At 39.6% G+C, this 15861-nt stretch overlaps 2 protein-coding genes across 3 annotated transcripts in view; one reads left to right on the top strand and one right to left on the bottom strand.

Annotated features, from left to right (window-relative positions):
• The window catches only part of LOC121325335 (protein fantom-like), a 50111-nt gene extending 48529 nt beyond the window's left edge, over positions 1-1582 (bottom strand). The window contains exon 1 of the mRNA XM_041267762.1: positions 1506-1582. The gene's annotated coding sequence lies outside the window, so the exon portion shown is untranslated. The remainder of the gene's footprint in view (positions 1-1505) is intronic.
• Positions 1583-1831: 249 nt separating this feature from the next.
• Positions 1832-15861, top strand: part of fto (FTO alpha-ketoglutarate dependent dioxygenase) — a 123126-nt gene continuing 109096 nt past the window's right edge. For both annotated transcript variants that reach the window (XM_041269265.1, XM_041269264.1), the window contains exon 1: positions 1832-1909. In XM_041269265.1, coding sequence (XP_041125199.1) covers positions 1868-1909 — 42 coding nt within the window. In that variant the 5' untranslated portion in view covers positions 1832-1867. The remainder of the gene's footprint in view (positions 1910-15861) is intronic.

Genomic DNA, 15861 nt, shown 5'->3' with positions numbered 1-15861 from the left:
ACCTAGCTATTTCTACCATGCTATTTGATGAATGTGGAAACTGAAACTTTGTAGCAGTGAGTTATCAGTTTATCAATTGCTTTTCTTCTTTGTGAAGTATTTCTAGTGCTTGATGCATATCCCTTTGGATCCTGATTCTCCTTGGATGCAGAGCTGTTTGCTGGTTTTTGTTATTCTCTTTTTGTCAAGCACCGCAGTAAGTTTATGCTAGCAATATCTTCAGCAGTTTATTTTGTGTTGTCATAAAATATCTTCAGGCTCGCTGATTTACAGCATAACCAGACAAGCACTTTGGTCTACACTTCAGCTTTTAAGCCCTTAACACCTGTTCAGCACCTGGGTGGCTATACATCATGTAAACATGTGTTTTATAGTTGCATTACCAGGTGATTTTGACTCTACCTGCTGTACTTCAATAGCCATGCTTCTACACAATTCACTGCATGCCACCGTGTTTGAATTTGAAACTGCTTATCATGCACAAATGGCTGTTGCATAATTAAATGCAGTTCTGTATGGCACCTGGATGGGTAGTGGTTAATAGTGTGGAAAATATTATATACAAGATTTTTTACACTGTTTTTAACTGTATCAGCCACTGACTGAAATCAAAGAATATTATCAAAGTGCTTGATTAGGAGGTATAATTGACCAAGAATGTACTTGAAATTAACACTCTACTTTGATTTCAGATAAGTGTAATTAAGACATTGTATTATTATTATTATTATTATTATTATTATTATTATTATTATTATTATTAATCAGAATGTTTTGTTTTTGTCAAAAAATAGAAAACAGTAGGAGGTGACCTGCACATGATTACTGTTTCTTAATATTTGCCAAATTAAATCAAACATAATTTACCAGTAAAACTGTATTTATACTAAAATGTGTATAGTCGTTATAGTACCAATAACTATATAATTACTCATCTTTGCATTTGATATGTGTATTACAGTTGGAGTGGAGGTAAACAAATAATATGAATACCTATTCATTATTTCGATTTCTGATTATTTCATGAATGAAAACACAGCTCAAGACTGTCTGAAGGCTGTAGACAACGGGTGGTTCTGTCTGTGTAACGTTAACTCCTGCTCGACTCAAAACAAAGATGAACAATGCTTACAGCATCCTTAAAAAAAGCGGTCCGACATGTTGCTATGTGACACTGTTAATTCATGCCGGTGAAAAAAATGATGTTCCTCGTTTAAATATTTTCTTGCAATGATTGCCGAGGGAGGAATTGTGTTAATTACTCTGTACAAAAAACAGTATTGTAATTGTAGTTCAACTTAATCACATCTACTAACACAGCTACATTCTTTCAAACCGTCCTTCCACAGTAAAAAAAAATGATTAAAACAACTCAGCGGGCTATGCTATGATTAGCACAGGCTAGGTTTGGGGGACTATCTCTCAATTTGCGTATCCATGTTAATATATACCGATGCAACAGTCAAAATACGTCCTATATTTGTATTTTCATACTCCAAGCTTACCTTTTCTATTAAAACACAGCCAGCACTTCTCTTACCCCAGCGACGGTTGCTAATACACAACTCCTCTTCCGGTTTCGTCAACAACGGCACCCTCTCTGATCTGAGCATGCTCAGTTAACAATTTGCATTTTGGGATTTGTAGTTCTTAACTATTTATTTCTCTCGTTCTCTCTCACGTGGAGAGGGGCTGTGCTGAACTTCCTCACAATGCAAAGAAGTGCACGCTGGTAATTTGAGTTCTCCACCTCTCTGTAATACTGTTGATATCTATAGCGGTGTTGTAAAGATAAACTACAAATTCCAGGATTCTGCTTAAACGAAAGAGGCGGTGATTCAAACCAGGGTAAAGAAACACGAGCGGGATGAAGCGGTCAGATAATTCCGATAATGATAAGGAAATCAAGGTATGAATTCGTGTTTTTATGCAGTCATATAGAACTGCACGAGAGTGAATTGTTATGCAGTCTTCCACGTGTTTTGAAAACTGTACTGTAGTAGAACTACACGGTCGTGTGGCCTGTAGTATAACATCACCTTTTGGAAACCGTGTCCAGGTTTGCAGCTTTGTGCATTTTTCATTTGAGTTTTTTTTAGCCAGTTGTGCAATCTACTATTATTGTGGTACGCAGACCTTGTTGATCAGTCAGGTTTGTTTGCCTGCGGGGACGCATTGCAGCTTCATTCTGTGTTGTACTGCTTGAAACATCCTTGTTGCACGGTCACCCCACGAAGCAAACAAACAGGCATACCCCTAGTGCTACTTGCAACAGTGGGAGGTTTACATTACTTAATGAAATTGTTATAACATACATTACATTCATTTAAATTTAAAAATCAGCTGTACTAGTTTTGCAGTTTCTGCACAGAAAAGTGGCAACACTAAATACATATATAGCCTGATCTGTTGTGCACTGTGACCGTCCTAATATTACTATATATATATATACTATATATATATATCGCTAATAAATGATATATATATATATATATATATATATATATATATATATATATATATATATATATATATATATATATATTCCCTGAACGTTTAACCAAGGGAAATGTGAGACACACGAAGTTGAGCAGTAATATTTAAGATGCAAACAATACAAAGGTCAGCTGTTATAACACCTCTGCACCAGCAGAGTAAACAGCTTTCCAGACTGTGCTTTACAGTACAGAGCCACCCAGCGCTGCTAACACTAAGGTTGTAATGCACTAACATCAAAGTAAGATATTGCAATGTGCAGCTCGCTATACGATATGTATCACAGTGCATGTGATGGTCCTGGTAGGCTGCTTCACTTTGGTGAATGATAACATCAAAGGATCATTAAATGAGGGACTGTTTTGTTCAAATAAAGTAGATCGGTAGACTATGTGTTCATATTGTAAAACACGACATTTGGTGAACAATGAGCACTGTGGAGCTTTTGGTCTTATGTCACAATACTGACTGTACATACAGTAACTCTATTAGGATATGATAAATCATGTAATGAAAGTATCACCGTTTATTGTGCATTGATTACAACCCTCTGCTTATTTTTGGGTATGGCTTTATTCCTTTGTAAAGGTGTGTGTTTTTTTTCATCGGTAGCATGTATCTGTCTTGATTTTGTAGCACTGAGATTGCACATGGTCACAGTAAGCCTGCACTGACGAGTGTGGGAGGATGAAAGAAAGCTCAATTAAATGAAATCCGGACCTCCACTTGAGATTGTTTTTGGGGGTGGTCTTTGATATATAACAAAGGGATAATTTTCAGTATAATTTAAAGAGACTTTATAGACTGTATCAACTGTGTATTGTGTTTTTTAAAAGACATTAAAATAATAATCATAGAATACAGACAGCACCACCTTTTAATATATTTCTCAAATTTTCAGATGTTCCAGTGATCTTGCAAAACCGAGTTCTGTCCTTGGTGTGTACAGTAGTTTTTATTGTTGAATTAAGCTCATTAGTAAAACTTGGAATGGCTTAAACGTTTGGATATACTGTAGAATAACCATTTAAAAAACATTCAATTTTTAAGCCAGCGCTTGAAATGGCACGTGCTTGGGTCCTGCATGACAGAGGTGAGCATGCAAGGGCAGCTGTACGGCGTTTCCAAACAAAACTAAATTCAGGATGCAAAACCAAAATAAAACTGTATCTGCATTTAACATGCTTCTAATTTACAACTGAGCAAGACAGGGAATACTCCCACTGCACCAGGTCTTGTTGTGTAGTAACCCCTTAAAATATTTTTAAACACTTACAGCTTTGCATTCCAAAAGCCATTCTATTAATCGGAGTGGTTTGTGTTCATGCATATTTTGTTATCAAATATCAAATACTGGATTAGACACCATTTACTATTCACAGTATTCAGTACATATTGTTTAGCTAACTGTGTTGTATCTAAAGCATTCAGTACAACACATGAATCCACAGCGTTTTGGGAGCGTGTCTGAAATGTTCACAGGGCTCATTAAAAGCTGAATCCGTGTCGTTACTCACTGGGGGGGCAGCTACTTTTCCTGGGCTTTGAAATATTTCATTGATCTGATTGACTGATGTCAAAGCTAATGAATAGGGTAATGCACTTAGATAAAATCGCTTGTCAAATCATTATTCCCCTTGAACCCTTGTTTACACACGGCTTTATGCAAGTGTACAAAAAACAAAATACACCGGCCAGCCTAGTCTGAACAAACAGAACTAACGATTACATTAAAGTTACGCTACATGATATATACACACACACACACACACACACACACACTTAAAATATTTGTGTTTTTATTAAATAGTAGCCTGTAGAGATTTAGTTGAGTCTCTGACATACTCTTAAAACAGGTGCTGCAATCATCATGTTGATAGGTAGGGAACTTGGCACCTCTGTTGTGAGTTTGAGTCTGCCTCAACTCAAATCACAGGTGGAATGAGGAGGGTGGTCTCTCAACCCCCAGTGGACACCAGTCCTCATTACAAAACAAACACCTCACGATTTGGCACAGTTGTCAGTCTCCCCTTGAGAGAGGCCCAGGACTGAATGGCAGACAGGAGAATTGTAGGGTCAGGATTGAGGTGAGCTCTCTGTCAGGCCAGCTCCTCATGTCCTAGCCACAGTACATTTATACTAAATATCTTTCCCGTTTATAAGCCCTGATAAACTGAACAGTCATGTGCTATGAGTTCCGCTGTGTAAATGTGGTTACTGTAATCTGCATGTTTCCCTTTCCAGAGCAGCAATTCAGAACAGGCTAGACTGTTGTTGTCTACTGTATTTACAGTGCCATAGAATATCTAGAACCAAACAACACTGAAGCCAGTACACAGTGCCAAAAAATATTACATAACATACCTAAACAAAACGAACATAGGTTATTCACAATAAGGAAAATATTTCTTGCATTGAATTTTTGCATGACAGTTGCAAGCTTTATTTATTAGAGCTGTGAGAATGCTGATATATTTTTCAGAGAGGTTGTAACTTGCTGTGTATGTCTGAGTGGTATCAGGAAATTGTAATCTGTTCCCAGCACCCAGACACAAATAGCATGTGATCTGATTAAAGTATTATTTCCAAATACAATGTTCTACTTTTTATGGTGTTCTTACAAGATCCACGTTTACTGATAACGAAATCCAGTATGAGCCTGCCTTATCACCCTGTGCAGAATGGAAGTGGACCAAAAGGCTCCTGAGAGAAAAAAGAAAGCTAAGTTACTTCAGACATCTGAAACGGCACGAAAGCTCAGAACAAACAATCCTGGAAGGAGAGATAGGAGGAAAACAAAAAGGGGGACACCTGAGAATGAGATGGGAAGACAGAATCAGGAAGCTTCTGGGGATGGATCTCAGTGAGGCAATAGGCAGTAGAATAGAATGGAGACAGCTCGTGAGGGCGGCAACCTCTGGCATGGGATATGCCATTGATTGATTGATTGATTGAACAAGCAGCACACTCTATAATTGAGGGATTGCATTAAGTGAACAAAGCAGACGTTAAAGTGAATTTGCTTATAGACCTGGATGGGTGTAAACATAGTTAATCAATTCCCAGTCAAAATGTTTACCATGCAAATGAGTGTAAACACAAACGTGTAGTTTCTAATGTGTGCAGGATGTCATGTCGGGCCTGTTATTTAGCCTAAGAAAGTGTCAGTTTCAGCAGAATCAGCAGCTTATTTGCCACCAGCACATTTTATGTTTTAGTCACAGTATCGACTGCAAACCCTATTAATGGACCAGTAATTGAGAAATAGTGTTGGCTGCTCACATAAAACATGCCTGGGACTACAGGAGCAGCCACAAGGCCGCTGGGACTTGCAGATTTACATTCAGACCCTGTAGAGAATGGCAGCTCCCTCCCCCACCCCCCCACATTGCCAGCTTTTAACTTCATCAGCCCCCCACCGAACAAAGAAACTGCTCAGGCTGATAGTGTTCGAGCCATTACACTAATGGACCCAGCAAATGAAGGAAAGCCAAGACACCATGCTTTATTACCAGAGGGGGCCATTTCCTCTGTGGTCGTAATAGCCAGAGTAGCAAGTATTGATCAGGCCATCATGATTCTAATCCTCTATAAAATGACTTGTTATCACTGAGGAAGTGTTAATCCTACCCAAGCCTGTGTCCCTGCATTTTAACTGCCTGTCGGCTGCTGTGGTGCCCCCCCCCCCCCTCCCCCCCCGGCTGATTTAAAGCCTTGTGGTGATTATGCTCGGGAGCACCACTTTGTCGAGTGCTCAGTCTTCACTGTGTAACCCAGGCTGTCTCTTTGTCTAAAACAAAACATCTCCCACTTAATTAAGGAGCAACCAATTGTCTCCTTTAACGTATAGTCGTATAGCGGATGTTTTTTTTTATGATTTGTTGAATGTTATCTTTTTCATTCGAGCTGTTGGCTGAGCTTTAAATACTTAGTGAAACCATAGTGAGGGGAGTTTACCATCAATAATGGCTAATACAACAAAACAACACATATGTAGTGTGTCTGTGTGTGGTGTGTATATATATATATATATATATATATATATATATATATATATATATATATATATAATATATATATTTTTTTTTTTTTTTTTTTTACACATAGCTGAACTTCTGGTCCTCCATGTATTGAAACAATAGCATACTGTCATATAGTGGTGGCTTTGAGTTTCCCATTAAGATCCTTGCCATTCTAACAGGCAGTGTTGTGGTATGGATTCCTACCTCAGATTCTAGTAAACAGTAATTCTATTAAGCAGTTTTTCTATTATAGCCATTTCTATGGAAAGCCATCTGGATTAAAAAAGTGTTGTGCTGCTTTAGAGTGAGACAGAATCTCATGGGACAGAAAAAAAGGCCTCTCTTAAACAGTGCCTAACTTGCTGGAAATGTTGTGAAGTGATTTTTAAATAGATTGTATATATTATATGTATTTTTTGTTGCGACTTTCTGTTATGTGGAATGTTAAACTACAGTAGCTCATTATCTAATTAAAGGTGTGCATTGTAAAATAAAGGCACGCACAAAGGGGCCACACCTCCTGCCCCTGCTGCTATACTGCTATAACATTCCCTTACCTTGAACAAACTTGTTAATAGATACCACCAAACGGTATGGATTTAGAGCAAATCTGTCACAGTGGCACTGATACAGTAGCACACCGGTACTGATATGGTACCATCGTGGTCCTGCAATGGATTGCCAGTGTGTAACGTGGGTTCATATGTTTATACAGTCTGCCTTTGTGTTGCACTGCTGCCCTTGAACGTCAGTTGTCAAGGGTGAACTTTAAGGCTGGAATGAGACATACAGGACCTTCAATAATATTGATATATCAACGCTACTATTATATATTTGTGGCTGTGTTATAATAAGCAGTTATTTTAAAAAGCTCTTTCTTGATTCAGTCAGTAAACAGAGGTAGCTCAGTTCTGCTGCAGATTTGACCTCGCTTGTATTCTATCCCAGCCATTTATTAAGGTGGAAAGTTTCTCTATTGGAACAGCTTTCATCACCTCTGCCCTCAGCTAATCAAATAGTTTACCTTAAGGGAAACATTTATCTCTCACTTTCATTATTACCATTTTTGTAGCTGTAAAGATATATATTTATGTCTATAGCCGGCTGTAACAGTGAAACTAGGTATTGATCTGGGTATTTGGTAATTTCTTTCTCTGTTGCCATCAATATCATGTCAACATCTGTCTGTACCATGGTTGACCTCACAAATATCTCTTTTTTTTTTTGTATTTTCCCTTTGGATTCAGATGATATATTGTGCTGAAAAGTAAATGAATGAATGAATATGAAGTTTTTAGTATTATTCCACGACCCCAAGGCCAGCGCTGTTTCATTGATCGGATGTTGGGAAGCATGCTGATTGTGATGAGGTTTTCTGCTTTCCTTTGCCTCTCTTCTCTTTGCTTGTGTGTTGTATGGTAAAATGCTCTCCTATTACAGCGTTGTCAGTATACCTGCTTTTACCACCGCTGCCTGGAAAAGTTCACCAAACAGCACGCACCTAAACCTTACTTTAATCATCATAGTTCCAGTTCAGTTTATTGCAAAGCAGTTTAATGCTGTTAAGTTTGTGTGAGAATTGACTGTAAAAATAGAATAAACTATCCTAATAGAAATAAGAGTACAATTATATAAATGAACAGTACAAATATATAAATTGTAGGTATGTAATCAAATGAATTCTTAATATTGGTAGCAGTATTGTTATTTTTGTTGTTTGTTTACTTTCAGGGAAACATTAAATGAGGTCTGGTTGAAGGAAAGAGAATTAAAAGCATTGTTTAAAACTGTGTACAGACGGTGTGTGTCTGTGTGTCTGTGTGTGTGTGTGTGTGTGTGTGTGTGTGTCTGTCTGAGCTCTTGTTCATAAGCCTAAACTTTGCATGCATTTGTGATTTGAAATGGAAAAGGAATCAGATTTGCGGCAGACAGCTTGACTGGCATGCTGTCAGTTTGTGCTTTTCATGAATTGGCAATGGTCTCATTTAGGACCTTCAGATATGTGTCTGCCCGGACAGAAAGAGAGCTCTTTGCATGTTCTCCAGAAGACATCCACTCCTCGCTGCCTCGCAGCAAGCAGCCGAGCATGACAGCCACCCTTCATTGCTGTCTTCTTAGCGTTTAACCTCTGACCCTCTACTTAGTCACTGTGCGATGGTTAGAGCAGGCGGGATGTTCCTGAATGACGGGCAACTGCCAGCACCGTGCTTGTCACGATTTGAATGTCAAAAATAGCCCACCGTTGGGTTTCAATGGATTTTAAACCTTTGTTCAACAGTCCATACTTTCAGCTTCCAGTGCTGACAACCACATGATCAAAAGTGCATAAAGAATCGGCTTGACTGAACATTTCCCCCTCCATCATAATATAGGCAGATTTTTTTTTTTCCTGCTCAATTTATTCAGATGAGTTGCACCGGGGCCAGGAGGTTGGATCTTGTTGCCAGGGTAAAAGAAAAACAAAACAAAAAAACCTGAACTGCTGTCAGTAGAGAGAACGCACAGTTTAGATATGGGCAGCCCTGCCAGTTAAAAAGAAGTCTCAGGCTTGTCTTGCACATCCAAACCCTTTTTTTTTTTTTTCTTTCTTCGAGACAAGACTATGCCACTCTGCGCCAGACCCTGGTGCCTGGGGTTAGCTGTCAAACTGGAATGTTGATTAGGGCCCGGTATTGTAATGTAAAACTGGGGGAAGGTCAGCCACTGTCGTTTGTCGCTGAGTGGTGAAAGCCGGGAGTGGGAGGGAGGGAGGGAGGGGTTTATTTGTCCAGTGTATCTGCAGTAGCTCGTTATCTAATTAAAGGTGTGCAGTATAAAGGAGGATCAGCCAGCAGGCGCCTGTTTAATGACTGCTACAGAGGATGCATATCCATTACCTGATTAATGAGCTGATTTGATTTTGCGTTGACCGTCACTACTGTAGCACACACCTCGGTTCAGATCTATAGACAGGCAACTTATTCATGCAGTACAGATATTGACGAATCTTTCATTGTGTGTGTGTGTGTGTGTGTGTGTGTGTGTGTGTGTGTGTGTGTGTGTGGATTTGGTTGACCAGAGCTATGTTGTCATTGTAATATAGTTTTGCAATGAGGCTCTTGTTTGGGTCCTGTAGGTCCCGGGTTCAGTCCCTGCTGCCAGTGCACATTCTACCACCCCCTATAGGTTTGAATGGGTATTGCAGGGCCGTGAAATTTATGCTAAATACTTTTTTTTACTGGGGTAATTAATTATTTTGGGATATAATTTTAGCATGCTTCATTTTTACAAATGCCACTAAAGGATATCAACAATATTTACAAAGTAAGCAAAAATCCAGGTAACTATTGTAAAATGTACTAATTTTACTGTAAATGTGCATTATTACTGACATCTGTGTCCGTTCTTTTAAGAACTACAGTACAGCAGATAGCTCCTGATTGCATTAGGTAAAACTGTGTCATATTACATCTGAATGGAGTTGTGTACTCCATTACTACTTCTTATCTTGGTAAGAATGGATTTTGAGTGATGTACTGTAACACTGCTGCAGCGTGGTGAATGAAAGGTCACATTACATTGAAAGTGTTGACGAGAAATCGCTCGGAACCTGCATTCTGCCACAACAGACAGCTGTCACTGTAAGCAACAACCACCAAGTCTGTCATGATTTCAAACGCGGTGGAGGACACCGATATTGATCAGCCAGAATGACAGATTGCTTGCAAGGGAACTCAAGCTTTTCCAGGGATGCAGAATCTCCACCACTTTGTGAAAATGGGGGTGGGGTGGGGCTATGGCAGAGATGCAGTAAATTAATTGTACAGTAAAAATAAAATAAAATGTATTAAAAAAAAAAACAAACAAACAAAAAAACAAAATAGCACAGTACAGACAAAAAGGCTGATATTAGCTTTAATACCCTCCACAGTCATTATACACAGATGCTCTAGATTGTCCTGTACCTTCTGCTTGCTGTCATTTATTTAGCAAGTAGTGGCCACTGTGTTGGATGTTGATGCTTAATTCCATGTGTGTGTACATGTGCTTTTGTGTACATGCTGAATGTAATGTACAGTGACTGTACAGTGAATCTGGGGCTCGTAACTTGCAGTGCAGTATATAGACAGCAGCATCAGTAATTGTAGTGTAACTCTGTATGAACAAGCACATGCTTTCATACTTCAATACTGAATTCATATGGCATAAGCACCAACTCTCGTTCCTTATTAGTTTCAAACCCATAATCAACATGAATTCATCATAAACAGGCAAGTGGAAACACTTAAGATGACAATAGGGATTAGCGAGGGGGGCTTAAAACCTTTTGAGGAGGGGGGCTTTCTTATCTGCTCCCACGGTGTGCTGTACAGTAGCTGAATTTTTTTTTTTTGTCACAATAATTGTAGTGCTTTCTTGTTTTATTTCTTATTTTTACCGTTATGAGTTTTCATTTGCCTATGGAAATTAAGTGTAAGCAATATTGAAATTGAGCATTTTCTGTTTTTGTTTGTTTGCTTGTTATTAGAGAAGGACCCACGTTTCACAGACAGGTGATTGTCTCTTGAAAGCCCGAGTGCCTCAGCCTGTAATTTTGTTTTTGAAAGACCTGAACTGTTTTCGGTGCCTTTTGTTCAGGGGCTTTTGATTCCCCTGCTGATCAGGTGCTCCAGGGATTCCTGCTTACTCTGGTAAAATTACTGCACCTCAAATGCTAGATGACTGAGCGCTCTGTCAGACTAGCAGCACTTTGTATGGACAGCGAGAGATAGGAGCAGAAAGATAGTGAGCTCTAATAGGCACGCTCACAGGATCTCCCCCAATCCTCTGACAGTTATTTCCTTTTGTTCTCCCTCTCGACCCACTTCCTGCCAGCGATTTGTGACATGTTTTGCAGTCGATCAAACAAGCTCGTGGCACCTGATTACGATGTACTGCTTGTTTACAGTTGCCTTTTGAAGGACCTCCAGACAAGAAGGAAAGCTTCACCTGAACTAATTAAATTTGCACCTGGGATGCCAGTTATGACAAGAATGCCTTATTTAAAATATATATATATATAATATCTATGTATGTATGTATGTATGTATGTGTGTATATATATATATATATATATATATATATATATATATATGGTAAGCAGCTATTGCTATAGGCTTGCTAGTTTTGTTAGATGGCTGCAGGCAAAAAAGTAAAGGCTACCATTCTGCTAAGGCAGAGTTATCACGACCTGCCACTCAGGTCTGTCTGTAGTGTGTGCACCTAGTGCTAAGGTATTAGGCAGAGGAATCATGTAAAAAGATGTCTTGTCAGACCTGGAGGCAGAAGCCCGAAAAGAAACACACACACACACACACAGGCATCACACCAAAGAAACGTGGTGCGCTACTGTGGCAAGTTTGTACTGTGACTGTCTGTATAGTAATGGGAGCACAAAGACGGGTTGTACTGTATACCCAGAATGTTCAAGGCTGTTTGGGGAGTGAAGGCTAGTGCTAAATAACATTTATAAACTGCTCTTTTCAGTTTGCGGGCCCCCATCCCTAGTGCTGCTGGGCTTTTAGTAGCACCCCTAATTTGTAGCCTTTTAATACCAGCAAACAAGCAAGGCTGGATTTATCAGCGCCTTTATTGCAGGGTTTAATGATGGTAAGGTGATGATGAGATTTGCATTGTGGTGTGCTGGTCACCACGCCATGTGTATTTTGGTACGTCAAATGGTTCAAGTTAAAACACAAAACGAGCCACTGCACTGCACATGTGGCCCTACGGTCAGCGCCCCCCAGAGCCCCCATCTGCCCTGCCAGTGGTCTGAAACTCCACTATTCTCCGAATGGATGTCATTTATGCAGCTCACGGAGGTCCTGGAATGATTTGTGTCTTTTGCCCTGTGCTTAAGACTGACCTGTCCCAACTGTGAGTCATGCTGTATTACATAGGTTAGATGAAGTCATTATTTCTAGGCCACCGACTACAAGCAAGATTAATAGTTTTCGAAAGGGCTGTAATGGAAGGCTGACCCAACCTGGTTTAAGCATTATTTCTTATTTAGCCGCTATCATCTCTCTCACCTTTGGGCAGCGGCGCAGTGTAATTTATGTTTGGCTCTGTTCCGCAGGAGGTGAGAGGGCAGTTTTAATGAGGGTGCATGTGATGGGGCTTCAGGTTTGACAGCCATTAAGAGCACCCAGCAAAGACGCTGACACTGAAACGAAAACACTTACTAGACAAAAATAGCAAACGAAAGCTACACCTGAGTGACCCGCCTCTCCACTCCACTGTGCAGCCCAGGGTTTTACTTTGCATGGGGGTCAGAGGACACAGCGTGCCGTTGTATAACAGTCCAGTCCAGTTCACACACATGCTTTTGGATCCAGAGCCCTGTAAATCAGTGTTATGTTTCTCATGCGTTACATTTTTTTAAATGGAAATATATTCCTAAATTAGGTAAGGTAAAAGGTATCCATTCAACTTATTAATGTGTAAATAAGTTCTAGGTTACAATTAGATGTTATGTTACTGTACTCTGTACATATTTGCGCATATTTATTTGCTATTAAATATTTATATATATTTATAGTATAGCAAATAACATATACGATTGTAGTCAAAAGTTTACATAACCCAATGGAAATTTATTTTTTCTAGAAATGTCTCGAAAAAACAAATAATTATAGGAAAAATCTTTTGTAGCAAAAAGTTTGCATTTGTTGATGAGGAAAGAAAGTTACAAGAAATAGATGTCTATAATTAATTATTTCAGCAATTTTTGTTAGCAAAAAATTCCACAAATGCAAATTCAAAAGTATTCACACCCTTACAGTGAAATGACTAGCTAGTTGACGCACCTTTAGCAATAATAATACCCTCTTTTAAACGATTAGGATATTTGTCAATGAGCTTTTGGCATGATTCTTTAGTGATTTCCAAACAGTTGTTTTGTCTTTGCTTTGTGTGCCTTTCACAGTAACAGGATGCTGCCCTGGTGCTCGCTGGTGCCTGTCTTACTGCTGCACTAATTGAGGTGCTGTTTGGGCGGCTTGAGTCCATTGAGTTGGAAAAGGGGACCCCCCCCCCCCCCCCCCCCCCCCCCCCACCCCCCCCCCCCCCCCCCCCCCCCCCCCCTGTTACTCTTGGTTGGTCTCAGTCACACACCGTTTGCTGTTTAGGCTGCTTCATGCATTACCAGCGCACGTGCAAGACTGGCAGTGGAATACGAGTGGTTTGCATTTCTGTTTGTTATTGGTATGGTTTGTGCTTTCCTTGGGAACACATTGCCTGCTTCCCAGGTGTGCAGTGTGAGTGAGCCGCGGCAGTATGCTTAGCTGATCGATGGCTTTCTCAGTATGTATTTTATTATTAACACTGCGTTATTCACAAGCCTCTTGTTCCTGTTATCAATTACAGTGTGAAGTTTTACTATAATAAGGTGTGACAGTATAGAAGGGTAAAGGAGTCCAGGCAGCTTCTATAGGATACACAGTGCTGCATGTCCATACAAGTCATGACTGATAATAATTATCATTAACCCGAGAGAGAGAAAAACTGCTGTATTGGATAATGAGTAAACTGCAGTATACCTTTAGAGGTTTTTATTATGCAGTAATGTGTGTGTGTATAGATACAGTGCTGCACATACAGTATGTATGTATAATATATATATATATATAGGGGGGATATATATATATATGTCTATATATATATATATATATAATATATATATTATATATACTAGTGTCATGGGATCACAGATCACAGTAGTAATGTTGTAGCTGGATTTATTTTTTTTAATTAATTAACCACACAAGAAAAATGACCTTATGTGTATATTTGTAAATGATTAAGACACCGCCAGTGCCTTTAACAAGAAGTCCTGAACCGCGCGGCTGTGTGTACAGAGCTTTGTGGTGTTGCAGAACAACATGGGACATGACATGTAGCCAAGCAACACAGTAACTTGAATAATTGCTATAACAAAACTGATAAAAAAAGGTGGTGGTGGTGTTGTTGTTGTTGTTGTTTCAGAATGTGCAGTATACCTGGTAATAGCATCATTCATAACATATCTATAGATGGTGTTTAACAACTCAAGATATTTTTTAAGCTTGAGTAAGCAGGAGTTTTCAGATCTGTTTTGGATGGTTGCTGTCAGTAGTCTTGGGAGCCAGAAGAGCACAGCTCCTTGCAGTGCTTGTTGTTTTTAACAGCCAGTCTGACATGCAGGCCTGGTTTTTCCAGTAAACCACATTTTCGAGCAGGGATCATAATTTGAAAATGGTCTAAAATTGTGTCGAGAAAGGTTATTGGTTTATGTAGCTTTATACACACAGGTAAGGGTGTATAATTGTACCACTAGCAATTACTGTAAGATAGCAGGGATATGATTGTAAAAAAAACGAAACAAAAAACAACCACAAAAGTTTTGTCTTTATACTTAACAACAGTAAAGGCTGGTGAGGCCTGCAGTATACGTACTCTTATATTTTCAGTGATGGGGGTTTGAGGAGGTGTGCAGGGCTCCCTCGTCCTTCACCAATGCGGTTCATTCACAGGTAGGCCATACTGCAGCACATATACTTCACTGTGGAAGGGACCTGTGTGAATTCACTGCCTTCAGCATTTCCCTTCCTTGTTCAGTGTGTTTATCACATGACACTGTTTGCTTGCAGCTTGCACAGGCCCTTTAGAAACTGGGACCGTGTATCTTGAGTTCTTGAGCACAGCCCGGCAATATGTTTTTGTTCCTGAGCACTTCAGGTTTGTGTGTAGACACTAGGGGGCACTACAGCATCACTCTTTCTGCGTTCGGCTCCTCAGTTCGACAGCACACTGTCTCTACAGCTGACTGAAGTTTAGATGTCAGGGAATTTGTTTTATTTTTGAAAGGGCACGATGTAATATATTCATCTCCATTCCAGACAGCCATTACCTGCCCCGGAACATGCCCTTCTCACAGCTCTGCCCTGTTAACTCTGCTGATTTGGTGTAATTATTAGCAGAATTGAACACTAACTGGGGTATTTAGCAACCCCTGCCATTGTTTTCTTTAGCGTTTCTGTACGTGACTGGACCAGCAGTCTGGGAGTGAATTTAAGCAGGTCAGAACCGAAGCCCTGCACAGCAAAAGGACAGTTTTCTGTGCTTTTGGTTAGAGTAGGTTTATATTAAACTCCCCCCGTCGGTGTCTGTGCAATGCGCAGCACAAACAATTCCATTTTCAAATCAAGCTGGTGAGTTTCTATACGACTGACTGTTAATCTTTCATGATTCAGGCTACCGAGAAAAGTAAAAGAAGGTTATGTTATTAAATTCCTAGTAGAATGTTTCTTTTGTTCAGATTGACTGAGAGGGAAAGATAACTAAA

Source organism: Polyodon spathula, chromosome 13, assembly GCF_017654505.1.
Source record: "Polyodon spathula isolate WHYD16114869_AA chromosome 13, ASM1765450v1, whole genome shotgun sequence".
In the NCBI taxonomy this organism is placed as follows: domain Eukaryota; kingdom Metazoa; phylum Chordata; class Actinopteri; order Acipenseriformes; family Polyodontidae; genus Polyodon; species Polyodon spathula.
This window is presented reverse-complemented; position numbering and strand designations above follow the sequence as displayed.